The sequence below is a fragment of the Rhinatrema bivittatum genome, chromosome 12 (genome assembly GCF_901001135.1).
Source record: "Rhinatrema bivittatum chromosome 12, aRhiBiv1.1, whole genome shotgun sequence".
NCBI classification, from domain to species: Eukaryota; Metazoa; Chordata; class Amphibia; order Gymnophiona; family Rhinatrematidae; genus Rhinatrema; species Rhinatrema bivittatum.
The window spans coordinates 28,198,496-28,222,356 of NC_042626.1; the positions used below are offsets into that span (position 1 = coordinate 28,198,496).

The 23,861-nt window shown below is 40.0% G+C and overlaps 1 protein-coding gene across 10 annotated transcripts in view; it reads right to left on the reverse strand.

The window, feature by feature from the left end:
- NCAM1 (neural cell adhesion molecule 1) overlaps positions 1-17,800 on the reverse strand; it is a 522,274-nt gene extending 504,474 nt beyond the window's left edge. For 5 of the 10 annotated variants that reach the window (XM_029572167.1, XM_029572170.1, XM_029572169.1 and 2 more), the window contains exon 1: positions 17,515-17,794. In XM_029572167.1, the coding sequence (XP_029428027.1) occupies positions 17,515-17,566 (52 nt within the window). In that variant the 5' untranslated portion in view covers positions 17,567-17,794. Of the gene's footprint in view, positions 1-17,514 lie in introns of all 10 variants that reach the window. The other 5 variants (XM_029572163.1, XM_029572160.1, XM_029572161.1 and 2 more) reach the window with 3 other exon arrangements.
- Between the last annotated feature and the right edge of the window lie 6,061 nt (positions 17,801-23,861).

Genomic DNA, 23,861 nt, shown 5'->3' on the forward strand with positions numbered 1-23,861 from the left:
GAGCTCCAGGCACTATTCTCAGGAGTATCTATAAACACAGCCACAGATGTGTTAATTACCATGACCAGTAAGATTCTAACAGAAAAAAGGACTATCCAAAGAGTGATGGTAAATGGGCCACACCTGGGGAAAACTAATCAGGGCAGTCAGGAATAGACACATCATGCTGTTGACATGACAACCTATGTACATGATTCTTTGGGCAGTCATGCAAGCTTCTAGAATCTTCTACCCTTGTACAATATTGAATGTTATCTATAAAAGAAGAATCACTTCCTGTATATGATGAGATGCTGGTGGAGTTTGTAAGAGAAATGGCATCAGCATCTCCCAGCATGATGAGATGCTGGTGGAGTTTGTAAGAGAAATGGCATCAGCATCTCCCAGCATCTCCCAAGAATACTTATATTGTTCAATAAAAAATTATGCTTTAAATAAATATCTAAGTGTTCTTGATCCCTGGACACATCAATAAAAAATGGTATGGTGCTTAACAACTTTAAGTCACATTTTGCAAAACCATACCTACTAATTTCTGAACCATGACCAAGCTGATTTCATTATTATTGCACTCAAATAAAAATGAAGAACCATAAGACATGTGCAATTAATGCTTGAGCTAATCTTTTTAAATATTAGACACACAGTAAGATGCAATACAAAATACAAGCCTCAACACTATAGGCTCTTTTTAAAGTCAATATAATAAACAGCATTTGCCCACAATTTGAGAGTTAAAGGAAATACTGGATGACTTCAGAAACTGAGTTATGTAAACATTTTTCTTGGTCTGTCAGAAAACCTGTATTGCAAATTAAAGTAACTTAAGGACACTACACAACACTGGAGCACCCCTGGAAGATTTGCACAAAGAATTTTAGAGAAGTTGCATCAGGAATGATGAAATAGGTTTATGTTTTTAGAACTGGGAATTATCTCATTTGGAAAGGGAGGTAGTCTGTTTGGAGTCAGTCTAATGTTTTGCAAAGCATGATTTGCACTGGGGTTTCAATAGTTATATATCCATTTATATAGTATTTTTATCCAAAGCAGCATAATATTCTATTGCTGCTGTGTAGTGTAAGAAGTACTGACAGAAGAAAAAGTGCCTGCTTCTTATGGCATTCACTGTTCACAGAAAGTCTCTTATTCAAGTATTGGCAGAACTCAGTCCTCCTAAGACTTTGAAACCTTTAAGATGGCAGCAAGCCACAGAGTATCACCTAATTCATTTGCACAAAAAGAGTACTAATATTTTTAGCATACCAAAGTGCACTATAAAAGATAACACACATTATTCCAAAGGCCCAATCCAAAAGACCCTAAATAATCTAAACTTCAGTACAAGCAGGTTTCTTTAAACAGACAGTGAGAGCTGGAACTAGAACCTAAGGGGGTGAATTTTCAAAGGAGTTGTGTGCGTAAAATTAGCATATATGCACGTAAGTAGCTTGTACTCGTGTACATGCTATTTTATAAACATCAAAAGTAGGCATTTTCAGTTTCACACACATTTACATATGCAAATAAAGGGTGGTCTACAAGTGTGGCTAAGAATTACACAAGCAAGACTTACATGACTATATTTGGCAACTTATTCATGCAATTTGACACCTTTAATTATCTTACACAAGTGATATCAAACTAGTCTGTTGTCTGCTATTGATTGGGTGGGAGGTCTGGGTGAACTGGGAGGAGTTCAGGGTGAAACACTTAGAAGACTGGGTGAACTAGTGGCTGCATCAGCAAAATGATTTCAATTACATGTGCATGTTTTAAAATATACTGACTTCCATGTATAAATCAGGTGTGGCACCCCTACAGGTTGACTATTAGATGTCACCTAGTCCCTGTAGAAAAACAACTAGCTAGAGGGAATACCATTTTACAGCTCCTCCTCTATAAGGTAGCTGAATGTGTGGACCCCAGATATAACTAGGGACTAGGGCTAGATTCAGGAGACATCGAAAAGAGAGTTTGAGGAAAGTAGGAGACCTAGTGGTATGGGTCCCTTTCCTTGTGTGAGGCCTCAGCTTCACCCCAGATACTTTGGGGAAAATGTGTGCCTGTGCACTTCCTGCCAGATTAGGTACCAATAGAGAGATCAAGTGAGTTTATAAGGATTTGGTCTGTGTTAAGGACTATTTCGCCTGGGTTACACAGCCTGGAGCTCTGAGGAAAGATTACCCCCCTGGATCCAGAAACCAGGTCACTGAGCCCTGTTTAGTACTCTTCCAAAGCCAGTGAATGGCTACAGGGACTGTGGGCTCAGAAAATATTGGAAGTAAGATACCCTATTTAAGATGAGGGGAGGATGTCGTTTACCCCTTTTCACATTTTGAGTGATTTGATGCCATGCCTTCTGAGAGGCTCAGAAGAAGAAAAGCCACAAATTAGAGGCTGAGGAGATCAAGGAATACTCTCTACAGCAGAGCTTTCCAAACTTTTCATGTTGGTGACACACTTTTTAGACAAACATAATTTCAAGACACAGTAATTCAGTCTACTAGCAAACCAGAGGTTAAAGGTTAACAAACGAAACATATTTTGACAATGTATGTATGTTTCCTTAAATATATACATAAATAAAATGTTTCACAACACAACCTATCTCATGAAAACCTTTCATTTATATTAAAAATATATAATTTTCCAAGATTAATGTTATTGTTATAATTTAGGAGTAACAATGTCTGTCCCCCACACACTCATCTTTCTACTCCCCAAGCATTTCTGTCCCCTACACACTCATCTCTCCCCCCCCCCCCCCCCCCCAAGTACGTTTCTGTCCCCCACACACTCATATCTCCCCCCCCACCCCAGCACATGTCTGGCCCCCACACTCATGTACCTCTTCTTTTTGATTGTTGCCAGTTCAGTGCTTCACTCCCTTCAGGGTTCAAGCCTGCCGTGGTGCATAACACCTTCCATGATCACCAGACACTGTTGCTTGCAATACTCATTAGCAGCAGCAGCCAATGACAGGGACAGCTGGTCTAAAGTCCTACCCACCAAGCCCAAAAAAACGTGATTGACAGCAAAAATCGCCCAATAATAAGCAACCCGCGAACTGAAAAAAAGCGAATTGCTAGTAAAAAAAAAACCCAAACTTGCGTCGGATTTGACGGCGCGGCATCACGTGCCATCACCTGCGCGTGACCTGGAGAGGAGTGGCTATGTGGACCGGGTTTTAATGTGCTACGTTCGCGGGACACACCTGCACACTGCAGGCGACACACTAATGTGTCCCGACACACAGTTTGGAAAGCTCTGCTCTACAGGATCTTTGAAAGGGGCACAGGCACATGTTGGGTCACCTTGAGAAGTCGGCTGGATCCAGGTAGGACTGTGAGAATTCAAAGGGAATCTGTTTGCAGCCTGGGACCTTGCAGGAGTAGGAGACTTCTAAGATCTCATGTAAAGGGAGTTAGGATTTCCCCAGGAACCCGGAGTTCAGCACTTACACAGAGACAAAGGGCACTCGATGTACAGACATGGACATCACCTGGATGTTGATTACCTTTTCACTAAATCAGTAAAGTTAATTTTGAACACCCACTTCTGTGTCCTGCACTTCTTGTCCTGATCAGCATTACACTAACCAGCTGCACCACCAGAAAGGAAGTCACCTCACCGCCTGGGCCACAAGCATCTGCTTTCCCCCATAGAAAGAACTCAGCCCTAGAGAAGTACAAGTGGCGGGAAAAGGAAAATAGCACAGAACAATCTAAATTCTTTTTTTGTGCGCCCTTAGAGGAGATGCCCCTCAGAAGAAAAGGGTTACTTGGGATTTTACACAAGCAAATTATATTTGTTTTTGCATGCGTAAAATATACACACACATGTTTATAAAATGGATAGGAAAAGTGCACACTTTCAATGCACTGCAGGTATTCGTGTGGAACCAAATCATGTGTGTATATGTTGGGGGATAGCCAGATGCATATTTTATAATCTGTGCGTACCTGATAACGCACAGATTATAAAATACTGTAGAAGATCTCCATGTGGCCATATACAAATGTATATGGGGCCACACAGCTCTTTGAAAGTTATCCTCCAAGTCTTCAAGTTTCACAGCTTCTGAACTCAGACTGCAAAGTCCCTACTTAGGTCTGCTTAAGGAAAAAAATATTTCCAAAACAAATGACAAACAGCAGATCTACCATTGTTCTGTTTATTTCACTCTAAAAAGCAGGTCATTTTCACCAGAATGACAAATTTGTATTAGAAAAAAAAGAGCTGTGCTAATGCTGGTAGTGTAAAGTAACATGAAAAATCTGACTATGAAAACTGAAGAAGTTAAACATTAAACTTCATTCTTACTGAAATATATAAGGAATCTCTCCTTCCACTCGCCACACACCCTTCCCCCCACCCCCATCTGTATAAGTAATTGAGAGAATCTTGAGAGCTGGAGATTACATCATACAATGATGAGTCACTCCCCTCTTAACCCTACCCCCAATGCTCAGCCTTTTTACAAGCCAGGACTGATCTACATGAAATGCAGTAGCCAAATAGGATGGTTCTTCCACAAAACACTGCACTAATTCTCCTGCATTCAGCTTTTCCACTTGAATGGAATAAAAAACCCTTTTCAGAACAATTACAATTCACCCATTTTTTTTCTCAGGCGCACTATAGGACTCCTCCATGCAAGCACAATGCAAATAAGGCAACCTTCCTTTCATACTGTGATTAATATGCAGACAGACAACTTTTTTCCCCTTTCTTTTTTTTTTTAAAGTGCAATGCAAAGAACTATCAACAAGTCTTTCTAAACTCAAGCAGCTTTTGTTAATTATTTTTACTATTTTTAACAATAATAAGATTATGTAATAATGCCACATGCTGTTTTTTAAAGCCTTATTTGTCAATATTTTGTATCCAATTGCAATGCTGAATTATAAAACCCTTTTGTGTTTATGGGCATATGTTTATCAACAGGATACCTTTTCTATTCTGCAAGACAAAGAACTGCACTTCAAAATATGTATCAGGACATTTTATTTCAATGGAACAATACCCAGGAAAATCTGTATCACATTTTCCCTTTACACCTGAAAATTACAGCCATTCAGTACAAAGGAACTGAATGTTTTTTTACATCAAATAGTTCACATGGGTTATGGAAAAATGGTATCTAATTTAATGCGCTCAACATTACAGGAATGTAAATGAAAATGCTGAACACAGAGGAACAAAGAAAGACGAAAAAGAACCTTAGTGGTACATGTTCTATTTATATAAACTTGTATTAGTTCAAACAGAGCACATAATTACTACAAATATAGGTTTCCAACATGTATTTAAGGGTTTGGGATAGAGACTGAGAAACATGAAACCTCTTTCAAAATCATGGAAAGCCACTTTTCTATTTTTGCAAATAATAGTTTTAGCCCTTTCTATATTCTGAATTCCTTGTTTCCTTGTCAACATCCCTTCATCTATACAACTAGGCTGGGATCCTCCTGTGGCATGAACTTTCCACTTCAAAAGCCAATAAACCATGCTTTGCCCAAAATGACCTCAGACTGGCCTGCATATGTTAGCTGATTCACTAACTTCTTTTTCACTGCACTTAAACATCTACCTCCCTTTTTTCCTAAGGATTTTTTTTCTTTATTACTAGTAACTGGAATTGCAAGTTTCAGAATTACTCCTTATGTACTCAGAGAAATGTGAGTTCCCCAATTATCTTTCCTACGCTTTTTCAAGGTTATCTCTGGCGTCATTCAATATGAAAGAAACTGTTGTACAATACTTACTTATACAGTGATCTGCTATTTTTAATACTTTAGTTTCATGCAAAAAACAGTTTCAAAGTCAGCTTGAAACCATACTTGATGAAGATTTAAAATAAGACTGTTTACTCTCCTGCTAAATTTGTCTGGATTTTTTAAACCACTTAAAAGTGCTGAATTGCAAACATGAATCTGGCAGTACATGTCATGAAGTATTTTTGTGTTTGAGAAAAAGTATATAAAGATAATGCCATATCTGCACTTCTGAACATATTAACAAAATTTAACCATTTTTTCTGAAACGCACCAGCATAGCTAATTTGAAAACCTATGAATCCCTGCATTTCAATCTTTTGCCTTTTTAGACTCTCACCTTAGCACTGCAGCATAATTTTCACTATATATAATCTTAGTTGAATCTGAGTTTTGTACAATGCTGCCTTACCACTATTGTAGAAGAATTCCACTAGTATGTCTAATATGACAGGAAGAGGGACTTGAAAGCTTAATGGAGTTGTTGCCTAGTCTAACAGTTGTGGCCTAGACTTCACTCACAGCAAGTTTTATTTACACTATTATCCTATTCTGTCCACTTCATACTACTAAACTTTTATGGAGCACTGCACAGACATATATAATAGTTCCTGCTATATAGAGCTTATAATGTAGCTGACAAACAGCAATTGAGGGCAGGAGTTGTTTTAATGGATGAGGGCAGGGTATGTCAGGAGAGGAGGATGCAGGTAGGACCATTTCCTTCTGCTAATTGAGGTGAGTTGCAGGCAAATATGGCTCCTATTGCTAGAGTGTAGTCAAGATACATGGCCAGAATTTTCTCTTTCTTCTTCCCCTTCACCCTTTAACAGATGAGTGGATCATACTATTTGTTTTGTTAACCGCTTTTCCAATAACATACTTAAAGCAGGATTAAAAACAAACACTACACCACATAAAGTTGATATACGGTATCAGCTCACACAAGTCACCACATGAATGGCCTGATAACATGAGATGTTTTCTTGCTATGCCAGGCTATTTATATAGGGGCAGATTTTAAAGGGGTTACGCGCGCCGAGCCTATTTTGCATAGACCTGGCGACGAGTGCAAGCCCAGGGACGCGCGTTATGTCCCGGGGCTTGAAAAAAGGGGTGGGGCGGTCCGGGGTGGGGGCGTGGCCAGAGGCCTCCGTAGGGCCTCTTGGCCGGCGCGCGCAACCTACGCCTGCCCAGAGGCAGGTGCAACTTGAAAAATAAAGGTCGGGGGGTTTAGGTAGGGCTGGGGGGCGGAGGGAACAGGGAAAGGCATCGGGGCTTCCCTAGGCTTGGCGTGCACAAGGGTGAACCCCCTTGAGCGTGCCGACCCCAGATTTTATAACATGCGCGCACATGTTATAAAATAGGGAGTAGATTTGTGCGCGCCGGGTTGCACACACAAATCTACGTCTGCGCGTAGGTACTAAAACCTGGCCCATAATATGCAAATGGAGCCTGCAACAACCTAGGCACTAAATATTAGCAATACATATAGCAAGCTTTTTCGCAGAGAAAGTTAGCTAACTCTTTCTGAGGGGGTAGTTAATTTTAGGGGTAATCACCCATTTGCACGATTTTCTACACAAAATTTAGCTGGAATTGCTGATCCGATTTGCATGATTTCTCAGCTCAAGCAATTTTGAATATGTTTTGCAGATGGGTTTCAAAAGAAAAACAGGGCCTGCAAAAGTGCCAAATTGTAAGAGCTATCTTTTGCAAACGCAATAACGTTTCCCCAGAATAGTACTTCATTCGTAAAATCAGATGCCACTAACAAAAATGAACAAACACAAGTCTTGTAAAACAAACAAATACTAATACAATAATGAATACAAGAATACAATCTTTTCAGTGCTGCTTTTCATAGGTAGGGTTATTTTGCTGTTTGAATACTCTCCTGGAAGAGGTGGTGAAGTCGAGAACGATAATGAAATTCAAAAAGGCATGAGATATTCAATGGGGGGGTGAAGGGCTGATGTGCACGGAGCAGGAGAGAGACCTAGGGGCGATAGTGTCTAATGATCTGAAGTCGGTGAAACAATGTGACAAGGCGATAGCTAAAGCCAGAAGAAATGCTGGGCTTGCCATATGAGAGGAAATACTGAGTAAGAAAAGGGAAATGATTATCCCCTTGTACAGGTCCTTGGTGAGGCCTCACCTGGAGTACTGTGCTCAGTTCTGGAGACCGTATCTATAAAGGGACAGAGACATGATGGAGGCGGTACAGAGAAGGATGACCAAAAAGGTGGAGGGTCTTCATCAAATGTCTTATGAGGAGAGATTGAAGAATCTAAATATGTACACCCTGGAGGAAAGGAGGAGCAGAGGTGATATGATACAGACTTTCAGATACCTGAAAGGTTTTAATGACCCAAAGATAACGACAAACCTTTTCAGTCGGAAAAAAAATCAGCAGAACCAGGGGTCACGATTTAAAGCTCCAGGGAGGAAGATTCAGAACCAATATCAGGAAGTATTTCTTCACGGAGAGGGTGGTGGATGCTTGGCATGCCCTTCCGAAGGAAGTGGTGAAGACCAGAACTGTGAAATGAAGACTTCAAAGGGGCGTGGGATATAACACTGTGGATCTATAAAGCCTAGAGGATGTGTATGAAGAGTGGGTGGCTCGCGGGAATGACAGCTACTACCTGGAGATAATACCAATGACGGCTATTACCTGGAGATAACACCCTTATTCAATAAACATACACACAGTTAATGCGACTCCAACGTTGCTCTAAGCTTCAACGGCAGGAGGTAATGTTGAAAAAAAGAGGATTTCCATTCACAAAAAATGCAGGGAGTAGCTTGCTGGTTACGGCGGTTACTACTCCTAACCAAATAAGCCTGATACTTCACTTTCAATGCCTACCCAGCATAGCTCTCTGCTTCAACGGCAAGTGAGAAAGTCTGATACTTCACGCATATCCAGCATACCTCTCTGCTTCAATGGCAGGGGGAATGAAGAAAAGTGGATCTATATACAGACAACAACCAACAAGGACTGAATTACAAAGACTGGGTAAATAAGCATGGGTGTAGCTTGCTTATTGCGGCAGTTACTATCCCTAACTAATTAAGCTAGACATTCACTTAGATGCAGTTCCAACACTGCTCTCTGCATTATGGCAGGGGTGGAAGGGATACAGAACCAAAAGGTTACTAAGGGCCAAGAGTAACAGATAAGTATGAGCGAGAAAAAAAAAAATTGCCAAGGCTTGCTGGGCAGACTGAATGGGCCATTTGGTCTTCTTCTGCTGACATTTCTATGTTTCTATAAGCACTGCGGATTCCTACAGGCTAGAGGATGGAAATGAAAAAAAATAGGGTTAACCTATATTAACTTTAGAAGTATCACTTCTTCTGCATGAGGGTAACCTGCATGGAGTGTCAGTTACTACCCTTAACAGTAGGCAAGGGTGCAAGCTGAACGGAGCAGCGGTTACTAACCAAAAGAAACTTGCTGGGCAGACTGGATGGACTTTTGGTCTTTATATGCCATTTACTATGTTACTTTGAATTCTAGGAATTAATGCATTTTAGTATGGCAGGTTTGCTATATGTGTCAAACACTTAACCAATGGGACAGTAAAAATAACTGTGTTAAATCACTAGTCAGTGTCAATCAATGGGCAACAGAAGAAAAAAAATATCTGGTAAAAGTTGTTTAGCTTATACTACTTTCTAATTCTACTTTCATGTAAAGATTTGACAGCAATGATTCAGATTCCAAAAACTTTACTGTTATAAAAATGCATACATGTGCTGCTAAGGTAATGAAAGTGATGAAAAAAAGAAAGTAATACAAAATACAGAAGATGCAAAAATACAGTTTCAGGGTTCTGGTGAAGTTCAGCATTGTCTCTTGTCATAACTGATTCATCACATATTACAGAAAGAGCAATCTATCATATTAGCTGATTCTCCTCAATCAATGGAAGGTAAGTGTTTTTAAACCTCTATATAATAGTCAATTTAAAACTGTCAACAATGGAATATCCCTCAATGAAATGGGAAGGGGAAAAAAGGTTTCCTCATCTTCTAGACCAATAAAAGAGATGAATCTCAGGGGAGACCAGTTGGCAGTTCACAGCACTGTAAAGTAATGCAAGTACAATATATCAAAAGAAAATTAAGTTCACTTGTCTACCTCTTTTATATTTCCTATAAGAAGCCATCTATTATCAGAATCTCAGACACTACTTAATGTGAGATTCACCTCCTGCCAAGTTTAAACACTCAAGGAATTCAGAAAATAAAAATGTTGATACACACATTGTTTCAATTTACTCAGCTTTAAATCTATATACAAGATTGAGAGCAAGAATAACTTTTAAAACCTCTTGATTCAAGATTAATGTTTTTAGCAGGGATGTGGTACAGAATAAGGAGACAGAAACTAATTTTCCAAACTGTACATGTCAATTAAGAGCCCTATTCTCTGGATCATAGAACAGCATGAAGGAAAATTCACTGCGGTGTATAATCCTGACCTTTGAGTTATGACCAAGCTGCTCGTCAGATATGCAGTTATGCATTACTTACTACCACTGTTCCCTCTAAGCTATGCACATGTAAATGTGCAAACAGGTCGTGAACCCTGGCACACAAGGCAAAAACACAGCACACACATAAAATGGCATCAAGGCATAAGATATATATGCTAAACTATAAACAAAAAAAAAATATGAACTCAAATTTGATGTTTTCTATTTCTTTAAAACAAATGATATGCTGAAAACTTAATATAGAATTATTTTCATTAAAGCAATTACTTAAATAGCACTTTTAAAATACCAATATTATTTACTTTATACTTTCTTAGGTTCACTTGGCTTGTAGAGCATATGAACTCTATTTATGAAAAGTGGCCTAAAAGAAAATTTTTGTGCACACAGTCTGTCAAACTTTAGAAGAACATTGCTTACTACTACTTATTTTTAACCAGACGACATATTATGCAAAGGATGGCATAAGCAGCCATGCTATACTTTAGCAGTTGTGAATGTAATATAGATAATTCTTAAGCCTCTCACATATTACACAGTGCTGTTATATATGATAAAGATTCCAAAGCATACACTAGCATCACCAATGAACAATGAGAGTCTACAAGCCTAAGAAACAGTATTCCTTCTGACAGGCTGAACATGTATCTAACTATAGTCTTAATAGTCATAAGCAAAAACTGTTTGATTAAACGAATTGTGATCTTGGACAAAACCCACTATATTTCTCAAATAAGTCACCCAGTTTGTGTAAGAATTACAGCATATATAATCCTCAGTTTCACATTAAACAAATAAAAAGCCCCATGCAGAACAGTCATTTGTTTTGGTGCAGGTTATAAAGATTATACCCATAGATTAATCTTTATCAGAAAGAATAGCAACAAAGAGAAAAATGGCATATTTTTTCTATAACAGGATAGGTTTGTGAAGCAGAATAGCTAAGTAGGCCAGCAATATACAAACTCTTTACTTAAAAGACAATTATGTCTATTGTGTCCTTTGAATTATTTCAAAGTTATCCAGTGTCAATTACAACTTTTACATTATGTGCTTTTTTTTTGCTTTTTTTTTTTTTTTTTTTAACTCTTGAAGAATGGTCGCTACAATGATGGAAAAGCCAGATTAAGACAAACAGCTTGTTTGAGCTGAGTTCATACTAGCTCACAGTTACTAAATTCGACTGGTTCACATTGACTTGAATGTGACAAATTGCCTCACACACTGATGAACCAATCAGATCCCATTTTGTGTGAAGTTAATTTGTAACATGGTTCCAAACATGGCTGCTCCCTGAAATCTGAAGAATTGCATAGGAAAACAGTCTAAAGACTGCCAAAAATTATGATATAAATTTTAGCATATATCAGGGATTCTCAACCCAGTCCTCAGGACATACCTAGATAGACAGATTTTTAAGATATGCACAATGAATATGAATTAATCAGATCTTCATGCAATGGAGGCAGTGAATGCAAATCTCTCTCATGCATATTCATTAAGAATATCCTGAAAACCTGATTGGCTAGATGCATCCCAAGGTCTGGGCTGAGAACCACTGATTTATATAAAAGGTATTAATATTTAAGTTTTTTTATTTTTGAATATTGCTCATTACCCAAAAGGTATGCCATTCTTTTAATGTAAACCACATTAACAGACACCTGAGCCCAAAGAAACATCTTCTGATGCTTTAATTGTAAAGTTAGTTTTGTCATTAATACCATCAAAATCATGTGCATCAAAGCAAAATCATTGAAAAATGTCAAATGATTTGGCTTCTGTGTTTTGAAAGCAGTTTGGAGATTGGAATCAGCCACAATGGAGCAATCTTTAAAGGTTTCTCAATTGGCAACAGAGAAGAAAGCCTCAAAGAGTACAATGAAAAAAAGAAATGAATCCAGTTGAAATCCTCTAAATGAAATCACTCCCATGTGAGGAATTAAATCTAGAAAAGAAATGCTTCCTTTCCTGCTCCCGCCTACTAGCCTATCTCAGGCATACTCTTCCACCCTTGGGAAATCATCATCTTTATCAGTAGCTTAATACAGTTTTCACTAATGGGTCTCCTCAATAAGAAAAAAATCTCTTTTCCAAAACTGACATTAATGGGACCAAGAGCTACTTCCGTATCATTAGGCTATCTGAACCATTTTTATCTGAATTCTTATTTTATGTTGCTTACTGTTACAGTAAACTCACCCAGTTTTTGTGTAACAGAACATTTTTTTCAAATGTAAATTTTAATCTATCACACAGGTTCCACGTACTAAACATATCGCCTAAAGACACAAAGGACCTCATTTTCCATAGGGATCGCACGCGATACCAAAATGGGGGCGGAGTTGGCCCCGGAAGAGGAGGAGTCGGGGCATCACCGGCCCCGACTCCACGAAGACACCGCGGACGACGAAAAGGTAAGGCCCTTTTCGCGTCCGAGTTCGCACCCAATAGCTACACCTTCTATGGTGGCGCTATTGGGTGCGAAACCGGCAACGATCGCACCACGACGGTGCGATCGCTGCCGGCTAGCGCAGGCCCGCCCCCCGTTTCAGCCCCCCGCCCCTCATTCCCTAAAGTATCGCAGGCCTGCCATACTTTAGAAAATGAGGCCCAAAATGAGGAAAATCTTTAATACATCTGATCATTGGGCACAATAGTCTTGCTAAAAGGCCTTACATGGAGCAAGAGTTGTTTGCATCTTTTAACTGTAATACAGGAATTGAAATCAACAGTAGTCAGGAGTTAAAAACTGCCAAAATGTACACAGGGCTCATCAAAAGTCTTACAGAAGAGTGCTCCTAACTCTGTCTTCTTTGACACTGTCATTTATAGGATGGTTCACTAGGCTCTCAAAAATGCTCCAATCTCAGTACTTTCTTGCTTAAGGAATCCTAATATATTGTGAAATTTTGCAGAATCCTAACCCTCATTCCTCCTTCCCACTTCATAAATTAAATTGCATGGAACATTTTAGAGATGCTGGTAGAACCTATAAATTCCATGGAACACCTGTTGAAAAACACCACTAACTAGCCAGGCATATTCTTTTTTCATAGGTTGTCTCCACAACTTTGTTTTTCCTGTTAGCAATATGACTGCGTATTCTTGAATGAAAGATGAAGTACTATGATGGTCTACTGCCCCTGAACACTCCAAAACTCTAAGGCAGCTTTTATTATATAACTACTGTGTAAGTTGATATAATATTCTTTATTTTTTTAATCACTGGATATCAAAATGTATTTCGCTCTATCCAATGTGTTCTGTAGATTTTCAGAGAAACGATAGCTAATACAATCCCCAGATTAATAAGAACATATAATCGTACTTTTAATGCAATACTCTTTTTCAATATTTTGTACCTCTCTGATTAACAGGGAACATCTACAAAGGGCACATTTACTGATATGGAGGTTAATCCTTCCCTTAAAAGTGAGTTTTAAGGTGCAATCTGAGGAGCCTATAGATATTGGCTTGTAGATAATAAGTAAATCTTTATATTTGCATTTTCTGGATTCTTATACAAATAAGACATTCTGCTATGTTCCTGCAAATGAATTTCAGAACAAAAACACAGGACTTCAGTTACAAAAAAAACAGTACTTAATAACCTAAGCCTGCCATTTGGCTCTCAGGCTTACATCAAGAGACAATGCTACTAATAGGCAGCTGCAGTAGAGGCATTTCAATACCACAAACCAAAAGGACACTACCACCTATAGGACAGCTTCTATATTTTGGACATGTGTACTCTAAGAAGCCTCAAACAGAACACAATTTCTGACCTCCAAAGTTTCCGTTTGGTTTTGCTCTCCAATAAAACACAGCATATCCAGCAGTATTTTTCAACATCTGCTGTGCTTCCATCCTTCACAAGCCTACTACAGACATGCGCATAAAACCCCGTATAGAGACACATCTGGGAGTTGTAGTCTGCCATCCCATGTGACCTCTCTTTGCACTATGTATTGTCAATTTGTATTTGCTCTTAAGAAATATGTTCCACTGGCAACACACAAAACCAGTGCACAGAATCCTACACTGCATTCTTTCATAGCCTGCTATAACCAGAATTCAGACATTAACAAAATGGTTTCACACAAAATATATGAAGTGTTTAATACAAACACTGAATTCCTTATTTCTTTCTTTAATATTCATTATAAATAATTCACAGCAACATTTTCATTACAAAGAAAACATCAGTAATAGATAAAATGTCTGAGAACATGTCAAGAACCTATCTAGAATTTCAATACCCATGTTGTCAGCAATTACATTTATAGGGTAACCATTTCTCCAAATAAGTAGACCAATTTAGCACAGCATGTAGACCCACATAAAAAGGATTTGCAATTGTATGGTCAGCTGTTTGTTTTTTTTACTTCCTTTCTAGCAAAAGCAAAATTTAATATAGAAGCTACCTATGCTTGAGCAAAGAGAAAAGGCATGCATGTATACATGTGGCGTTCTTTAGGAGGAGCATTTTGCTTTGTCTCTTGCTGATCTCTGCAGACTGATGGCAGCAGGTGCAATGCATCCTTTTCTCCCCTCCCAATCAATTGGTTCTGCTTTCCTACCACCCCGCAAAGGCAAATCCTCCCAGTATAAAAGTTCATGGCTTCTCCTGCAATGAGAACCCAATCTTCTCTTTCTTCCTTGAAGGCAGTAAAAGTCTATATATTTCTGGAGCAGTGCCAGCCATGCAAGGCACTTGTCTGGAAAGCTGTCTTATTTTCACAAATATCCAAGACTTAAAAACACCGAGACAATGAATTAATGATGGGGGGGGGAAATCTATAGATATGAGAATTCTCATAGACGGAAAGGGTGATATTTTGAGCCCACTTATCACGCAGTTCACAAAATTCTTCCCCCTTCTTTTCAATTAATCCAAACAGGCTGGACTGGAAATAAAGGAACCCATCTGTTAAGGGTCCATAAATCAGCTCTAAAGTTCTCAGAGAAGATTTTAATGTGGGAATAAAAGCAACTAAAGAATGGGAACGGGTAGATTTAGGCATTACTGGTTGAATGCGTGTGGGTATATACATAAAATAGTATATATTATCTCAGATGAAGCCAGTTGTACGAGGCACAACAAAAATTATAATACGAATAAATAAACTGCTTGTCAGCACCTGGCGGTAAATAGCCCATTTAATTTTTCTTTTACATGACAGACCTGCCCTTTTTATTCACTTTATTTCTATTTTGTATGATACATAATGTATGCGGACTACCCCCCCCCCCCTTCCAATTAGTACCCCAGGTTTTCATTTTTTGGGCTAAAACTAAAGAACAAATTAATTAATTAACACATAGAAAGATGGCTTCTTTCTCATGAGGCGCGAAGGGGGGAGATATTAGGAAATAAATACATCGCGATCCCCCTAGCCGCGGGCAAGGAATCCAGGAACTCTGAACTAGGTAAGCGGCAAGAACCGTTATCTAGCGGTCAAAAGGGAAGGGGAGGGAAGCAAGCGCGCGGCGGCTTGAACGTCGCACACGGCTCGATCCGTGCCTGGGAATTAAAAAAAAAAAAAAAAAAATCTACCCGACTAACTGGGCTTCCCGCCCAGGGGGAGCTAATTTCTGATTGGTGGAGGAGGCCTGGGGAAATGGGTGGGGATGCGTGGAGGGAGAAGACGAGCGAAACAGCTCGCGCTTCGTCGGAGCTGGTAGACGTGCGCGCGCGCTAGCTCTCCTTCCCTCTCACGCCAGCGGAGACCGTGCAAAAAAAAACAAACCACGGGCGATACGGCTGTTTCTACCCACTCCGCTCACCATACCAGTCCCTCGTTTTACTTATGCTGTGCATGTTTGTGGCTGCTACCTTTGACTACGCACACAAAAGCACCTTCCCCGACTACAGCCCTCCACCATGCTAAGCCCGTCTCGCCCACTGCACTGACCTGAGGATGGTTGAGAAGGAGGAGGGGTGGGGGGAGACCCGACCCACCCACTCCTCGCAATCGCATCCCTCAGTACTACCGCACGCCAGCATCTCCCATAATCATTCCCTACCCGCTTCTGCACCATTTATTCGCAGGCGCCCCATCCGACTAAACGAGCCCAATAATAAAAAATCTAAAGCCAGCACATTGCCATGCAGGTATCATTTCATTGACGTACAAACCCCCCCCCCCCCCTTAAACTACTGTATTTGGGGCAAATTCAACATACTGCACGTACTGTCACATCCTCCATTTCAATAGGAACCAACTCCTTGCAAAAAAATATATATATATATATAATATATCAAGAGAACCACAAATCGTGCTTTTCAGCCTTCTTTTAAAATAAAACCATTGTTATTCCGTGTCGCCCAGTCAACAGCAGTGTCAACGCATAACTGAACCGCTGCTCACGCCTTCTTCCCTGCTCTCCCTGCACTTTATCCTGCCAAATATTTACTGTTGCTTAACAATTTCCCTAACAATTGCAAATAAATCTCTCCAGTTGAATTTGCTCTCGTTTTAATCATTCAGCAGACCTCAACGAAACCACTCTCCCCCCCCCCCCCCGCCACATAAAAAAAAATAGCTTTTTACAATTTCCTTCAGATCTTATCTCCATTTTGTAAAACAAAAAACAAAAAAAAAAAAAAGCCTGTTTTCTGGGTACCAAAGCAAAGGGCCAACGCAAAGATCTTCCAGGCTTGTATTTGCTATTCTGCACAAATAACGCCCATAAAGGAAAAACAAGATTGTCCCCATCAATGGAAAGCACGAGTTCGTTATTTTTTTGTTTCCTTTCATTAAGGTTTCATTTAAGCTTTTTTTGTCTAATCGTATTTGGCGACATCCTTTCCAGCGGCACGGCTCTCCTTTCGCCCCACATCCATTCATCTTGCCCACCGATTTTTTATTTGAAGGAAGGAAACGAAGTGCAACGCTCTACCAAGAGCAGCGGCTTAGCAGTTCTTTCTCCTGCATGCATTTCCTTCTAACTACATTTCGTAGGGAGGGGGGTGGAAAGACAGAAAAAAAGTCTTATCTTTATATAGCTGCATATACAGAACCACAAAAATCACCAGCGTTCAATATTTATGCAAATAACGCATTAATGCAAGGCATCCGCCACCCCCTCCCCCAGATATATTTTTTTTTTTTTAAAAACCTTTTTCCTTTTCTCCAGCTCAATTTTGCATCTCAGCTTCTCCAACCAGTGTTCAACACAACCACGGAGCTTTATCAACAAAACAAAACAAAATATTGTACCTGCAGTTCCCAGGCAAAACAAAGTCCAGATGAAATCCTTAGTTTGCAGCATTGTAAATCTGCAGACGAGACGGGGAGAGAAAGAATATCTTCCTTTTCTTCCTTGCAAAGATAATTTTCCTGCTGAAACTCCCTGGAAAATGTATGCAGATAAATATTATGGTGTTTGATTTTTTAGTATTATTTTAATTCTTTTCGCAGAATCAGATTTCGCCAACCGTTCTAGAGCTGCGTTCACGCGCTGATCAGAGAATGAGTGACAGTCCCAGCCTTAGCACAAGCCAGGGGGGGGGGGGGGGGAGGGGAATGGGATGAGGATCAATGCGCGCTCCCTGCACAGAGCTCACTTTGGTGGCTCCTTTCTTGTATTCTTCCACGCTCCTGCCTCAAATAGTACTGAGCATCAATGAGGCAGGGAGCGTGCCTTAACAGGAGGAGCAGATGCAGCGAGCTGCAAAACGCGGCGTGAACTACCACAGGAGCTAGGTCTGGCTTGTAATTCCCTCTGAGACATTGCCTGTTCAAAACCTTTGGCTTTTTTTGTTATGTGATTTGTTTGAGTTTATAAATGTATTTGCACCTGTTTCTTTTCTCATCCTGCCATGCACTTTGAGGTAGAAAGATTTTAAATGAGTGAACAGCCTTTTATTTGCCTTTTTAATTTTGGGCATTACTTTAAAAGATGACTCCAGGTCACCCGGTACAGATTGAGTCAGTCCTGTTTTTTCCCTAGTGCACCTCTTGGATTGTTGTCTTGTTTTTCTTGGGGGGGAGATGGGAATTTGCAATTTCCTGGGGTACACTGTCAAAATCAATAGCCACCTGGTAACCTCTAATCATTTGGATGTTATTATTAAGTAACGTATCTCGGAAATACTGTAAATGGCCTTTTGAGACCTACATTACACTGTTACTACTAGGAGGAATAACCAGATAGCATGTTGTGGCCAGGTGAGGCCTACTTCTGCAGAATAACTTACTATAATAGGATATAATTTCACTCCTTCATGCATGTCTTAATTGAAATAATTTGCAGGTTATTATGTTTACATACAGTATACATAGATCAGAAAAAAATTATATAAGATAATTTTCTTAAATTTTGTTTTTCCCTTCTCTGGTTCCCTTTGTTTTTGCAGGAGTTGTAGAAGAATGATGCAGTGCAATCACTCAGACTGATTCAGTATGGTGCGCTCAGCCGAGCGCACCTTTAGCCCCCGTTTGGCCACCCGTTTTCGACGCGCTATTTTTACCCCTTATACAGTAAGGGGTAATAGCACATGGAAAACACACAGCCAACCCCCCCGAAACTAATAGTGCCCGCAACATGCAAATGCATGTTGATGGCCCTATTATTCCCGCGCGATACAGGAAGTAAAATGTGCAGCCAAGCTGCACATTTTACTTTCAGAAATTAACGCCTGCCCAAAGGCAGAAGTTAATTTCAGCCAGCTCAGGGAAAGTGTACAGAAAAGCAGAAAAAACTGCTTTTCTGTACACCCTCCGACTTAATATCATAGCGATATTGAGTCGGAGGCCCCAAAAATAAAAAAAAATTAAAAATCTGCCTGCGGGCCACGAGTTGGAAGACGGACGCTCAATTTTGCCAGCTCAGTTGTCGGCGTCGGCATAGCTGTCAGCAGGTTTGACAACCTACGCTGGTAAAATTAAGCGTCGGCTGTCAAACCCGCTGACAGTCGCCGTTTCTGTCAATAAGGAGGCGCTAGGGACGCGCTAGTGTCCCTAGCGCCTCCTTTTTACCGCAGGCCCTAATTTGCATACCTTTGCTTCCTGAATCGCATGCCCAGGAGTGGCCTGGGCGCTCGCCCGCTCTCCCACGCGGTTTACTGTATTGGCCCAACTGAAAACTTTTATCCAATTTTCACTGGCCTGGTAAATCCTGACTTAATCAATAAACAAATATCCATTCCAGCCGGGCATTATGCATGTCACTTTCTTATGGTGTCTTGTGGTCAGCTTCACTTTTTACGCTGCCTCACTAATGCACAAATCCCCTGATGCTGAAAGCAGTGGTACTCAAACTGTCTAGCCAGTCTGAGAGCAGCAAACATTTATTTTTCAATTTCTAATCCACCTTTCCAGAGAAGCTCAAGGTGGAATACAGCAGGAGCAGAAAAATACAGTAATACAAATAAAATAAACTCAGAAATGCAATCTAACAAAAAAATAAAATCATAAGAGCATTTCAATAAAATCCTAGATAAAACAGCGCAATGCTAATATCAAATTCAAAATGCATGAGATATATCTGCATTCCTTGGGTTAAAAACCAGATTGATGTATGCACATCTTTCATACTCATTCAAACAAGGAGAGCCCGAAAACGAGATGGGCTAGCTGAGGCCTGCACTGGTTCAAGCACAACAGCTTTAAACATCCCTGCTAATTTTAGTTTCTTGCATACCTAAACTGATTAGTTCTAGATTAGCTCATCCAAGTTCCGCCAGTGTAATTTCAGGATGGAGGCTCCACCTCCTTGCTATTACATCCTACTGCCATACAATACAGAATGCCAATACGGTTGTAAAAGCCAACTTTCGAAACAATTATGGGCGCTAAACTCAGCACCAATTATCCCTCCTTAGACACAGTGAAGTAGTTTATTCAATATTGGGGGTGCACAAGCACCATAGAGCTGGCACCTATGAAAATGTGTCAAGGATTCAACCTAATAGATGAAATGTAATACATGTTTTCCAATATGCTGGCATTTCCTTCAAGCACATGAAGTGAGTAAAGGTGGGTTAAATAATATTTGTGATCTTAAATTGCCTATGGGCAGTTGGGGCTACCAGCTGGGTAAATGTAGCCCCAATTGTCCTTGGTGGCCCCAAACCACAAATTAATCCTGACGACACATTTCATTATTTACCAGAGGTGTCAACTCTGATCATTTAAAATGCAGATCCCCCTTACTTGCCACTTAAAAATGTTTTGCCTTTTTTTTCACATTTTATTCATGCAATTGAAAATTACAGCTCAAGAACAAGCTCGAAGAAAGAAACATAAGTGCATATAATAAAAGTAAAACAACAAATAAAAGAAAAGAACCCAAAAGAAAAGTATTCTTATACACAAGGCAATCAGCCCACTATGGACCCAAAGTAACAAAGCATAAATAAAAAACATGAGCTAAATTTTAGTTCCCATTTTCTTCACTCATGCTGTAAAAATTCAGTTAGCTCTCAATGCAGTAAGTTAATGGTATGCAAATGCATTATGAGTTTTCAACAAGCATATTAACCCACAAATGTGCACACACAAATATGCATAGTATGCTTGAAACATTATTTATGCACAGAAAATATGTTATGTGCACAAATTCTTTTTGCAGGAGCTGCATGCTGTGCCAGTATACTCCTGGACCTTGGATTCCCAAATGCGGTGGTTCACCCTGGACCCGAGAAACCTGAGTCCAGGACTCCGGCAGCGAGAAACTCCAGATCTTTCATATCCAAGTTATTTTTCCATGTTTTTTGTAACTTTCTCACATCCAAAATATTGTTATAATATTTGTTAAGTTTCATACTATATTTGTTCTTGTATTGGGAAATGTTCTTTACTTTGTTACTCTCTGCCTTTACTCACATTGTTAATTGTAAACCGGGTTGATGTGATTCCTATCATGAAACTCGGTATAATAAAAATAACAAATAAATAAATAAATAAATAAATCTTTGACCATGCTAGCACAGCATCATAAACTAATTCTAGCCCCAGAAACTTTAGTTAACTTTTCTCCACCTCTGACCCAGGACTTAAATTTCCAATGTTAAGAAAACATGAATTAAGTCTTCATGGCTTTAACACACCTTTCTGCTTTGGGGAGTAATAGCTTGTGACAGAGTGACCCTGTTTTCCCCCTTTAAACCTGTGTGGGACCGGGCATGGTGTCTGGTCCACCTTAAAGGCCACAGGGAGAGAGCTCTATGAGCAGGACCCTGCTGGGGCAGGGAGAGTCCTGAGGGAGGGTCCAGCTGGGGAGCATTAAGAGGTTAAGCCCAGCTGTGGTCAGGAGGCCCCTATTCCTCCAGGAGGACAGCACCTCCTGTAAAGCATTCTGTCCAAAACAGAAGGGAGTGAGTGTATACCGGCCAGAAGCAAATCAGTCCACAACCCCTGAATACTGCTAAGGTAGGCAGTCAAGAGTTGTGCTGTGTTGATTGTACAAAAAAAAGTTTAAGTTGGCATTAGTCTGAATTTGGACCTTCAACCTGGGAAACGTCATATGGTCTCCCTCATAGCTAATGGCTATATAAATATGGAGGAGCACTAATTTGTGTACGTGTTTACTCATGTTTTTTTTTTTAACACTTTTTCAATGCTAAAATCCTTATTAAATCGTGAGTAAAGTTAGACGCACAAAACATTTGTACACCAAGGGGAATAAATGCGCGTTCAGCCTAACACACCCTATTACATTGGCCTCTATTAAAGAAGAGATGCAATAGAGAAAACAGAGCATTCAACTAGTCTTGTCACCGTAAACCAAGCAAACAAAAAACAAAGACTCCAAGTCTATTTTCAAACTGTGCACACCCAATGTAATACAAAGTACTTCAGAAATTTTGATGAAACCGCATCAGCAAGCCTGACAACGGCCGTGTAATCACTTGCCGTTCGGACCACTCGTCATTTGCGGTATTTATATGTCCATGCAAAATGATGATTTTAAATTGTTTCAAAAACTCATAAACAATATCTGTTCCTCCATAGAAAATTAATGAGCCCGACAACGGCCGGTGTTTCGCGATCAATACCGCTTCTTCAGGAGTCAATTGCAACAGATCATGGAACAGATGCTATATAACAGTGGTTCTCAACCTTTCTAATGCCGTGACCCCGAAATACAGTTCCTCATGTTGCGGTGACCCCCTCGCCCCGCCCTCGCCCCGCAAGGGCGGGGCGAGGGCGGGGTGAGGGTGTGGCTTTGGTCATATGGGGGCGGGGTTATGGATGGGGTTGGATTTTAGTGCATACTTATTTATTATGACATTTATAAACAGAACCACCATTCCTCATAAAACAATAAAATTAAGAAACATAAAGCATCAGTTATAATAGTAAAACCATACTAATAAAAGAATATTTTAAAATTACTGATAAATAGAATTTCTATTAATTAAAATCATATACATTTTTATAATTTCCCAAACACCAATAATATTTCAAAACAGCACATATATCAAATAACACACAATAATTAAAACTAATAAGGATTTTAAAAAGCCCCTGCTGTCCATACATGGGAGCTCTTGATTTCCAGTCACCCTGATATTGTCGAGGATTAGGAGGTTATTCTTTCTCTCTCTCACACATACTCACATGTCCATTCTCTCTCACACATACACTGTCACATACTTACACATTCATGCTCTTATACCCACCATAACCTCTCACTCTCACAGACACTGGTACACTCTCAGGGTGTAAGACACTCTCTCCCCCCCCCCCTCACACCACACACTCTTACTCCCCTGGATTTTCTCATACACACTCATGCTCTCACTCTTACTGGCTCCCTCACAACCTCAGAGCCTCTCAGATAAAACTCTATGCAGCAGAAATAATGCTGAATGTTGAGAATTGTGTTATGCAGACTAATCTGGAAAATGCACTAATTTCTACATGAGTCATAATGAATCAGTCCTCAGCTGCAGGCATCAATTGATTATCCTGGCTCCCTTTATGTTTGCCAAATACAGTTCATGTGTAACAGCAATCCTAATTCTCCACCAGATCAAGCTGATTTCACATCCCACTTCATACTTTGTCACCTCCAGCTGAGTCAAACAATTAATCTAATTACTGCCACTGCTGCCACGTGGCTATTGGGGAGGCACTGATTGCTGCTATTGGCACTGAAGCCCATTCTGCTGCCTCCTCTGTGCAGGCCCCGTGGGTTTCCACTTCCTCCATGTTGATCTCGTACATTGTGAGATCCGCCATAGAGAAAGTGCTACTCTTGCACATTCCCAAAGATTACATGTACCAATCAGTAAAAAGTATTTTTTTTTACATCTGCTTCCCTTTCTAATTTTTTGCCATTTCCTTTTATATTGCCTTTTTTTCTATTTCTTTTCTCTCCACCTGTCTTCTTCCCTCAAACACACAGTCAGGTTCTCATTCTCACATGCATTTCTCTCTCACACACACATACACAGGCTCTCACTAGCAAAGGCTGTCTGAGTCTCACACACAGGCTCTCTCACACCCCCACATGCTGCCTTGCTCAAGCACAGGCTCTCACTCTTACATGCTGTCTCTTTCACACACACAGAGGCTCTCACATGCTGTCTCTGCAAACACACACAGTCTCTCAACTC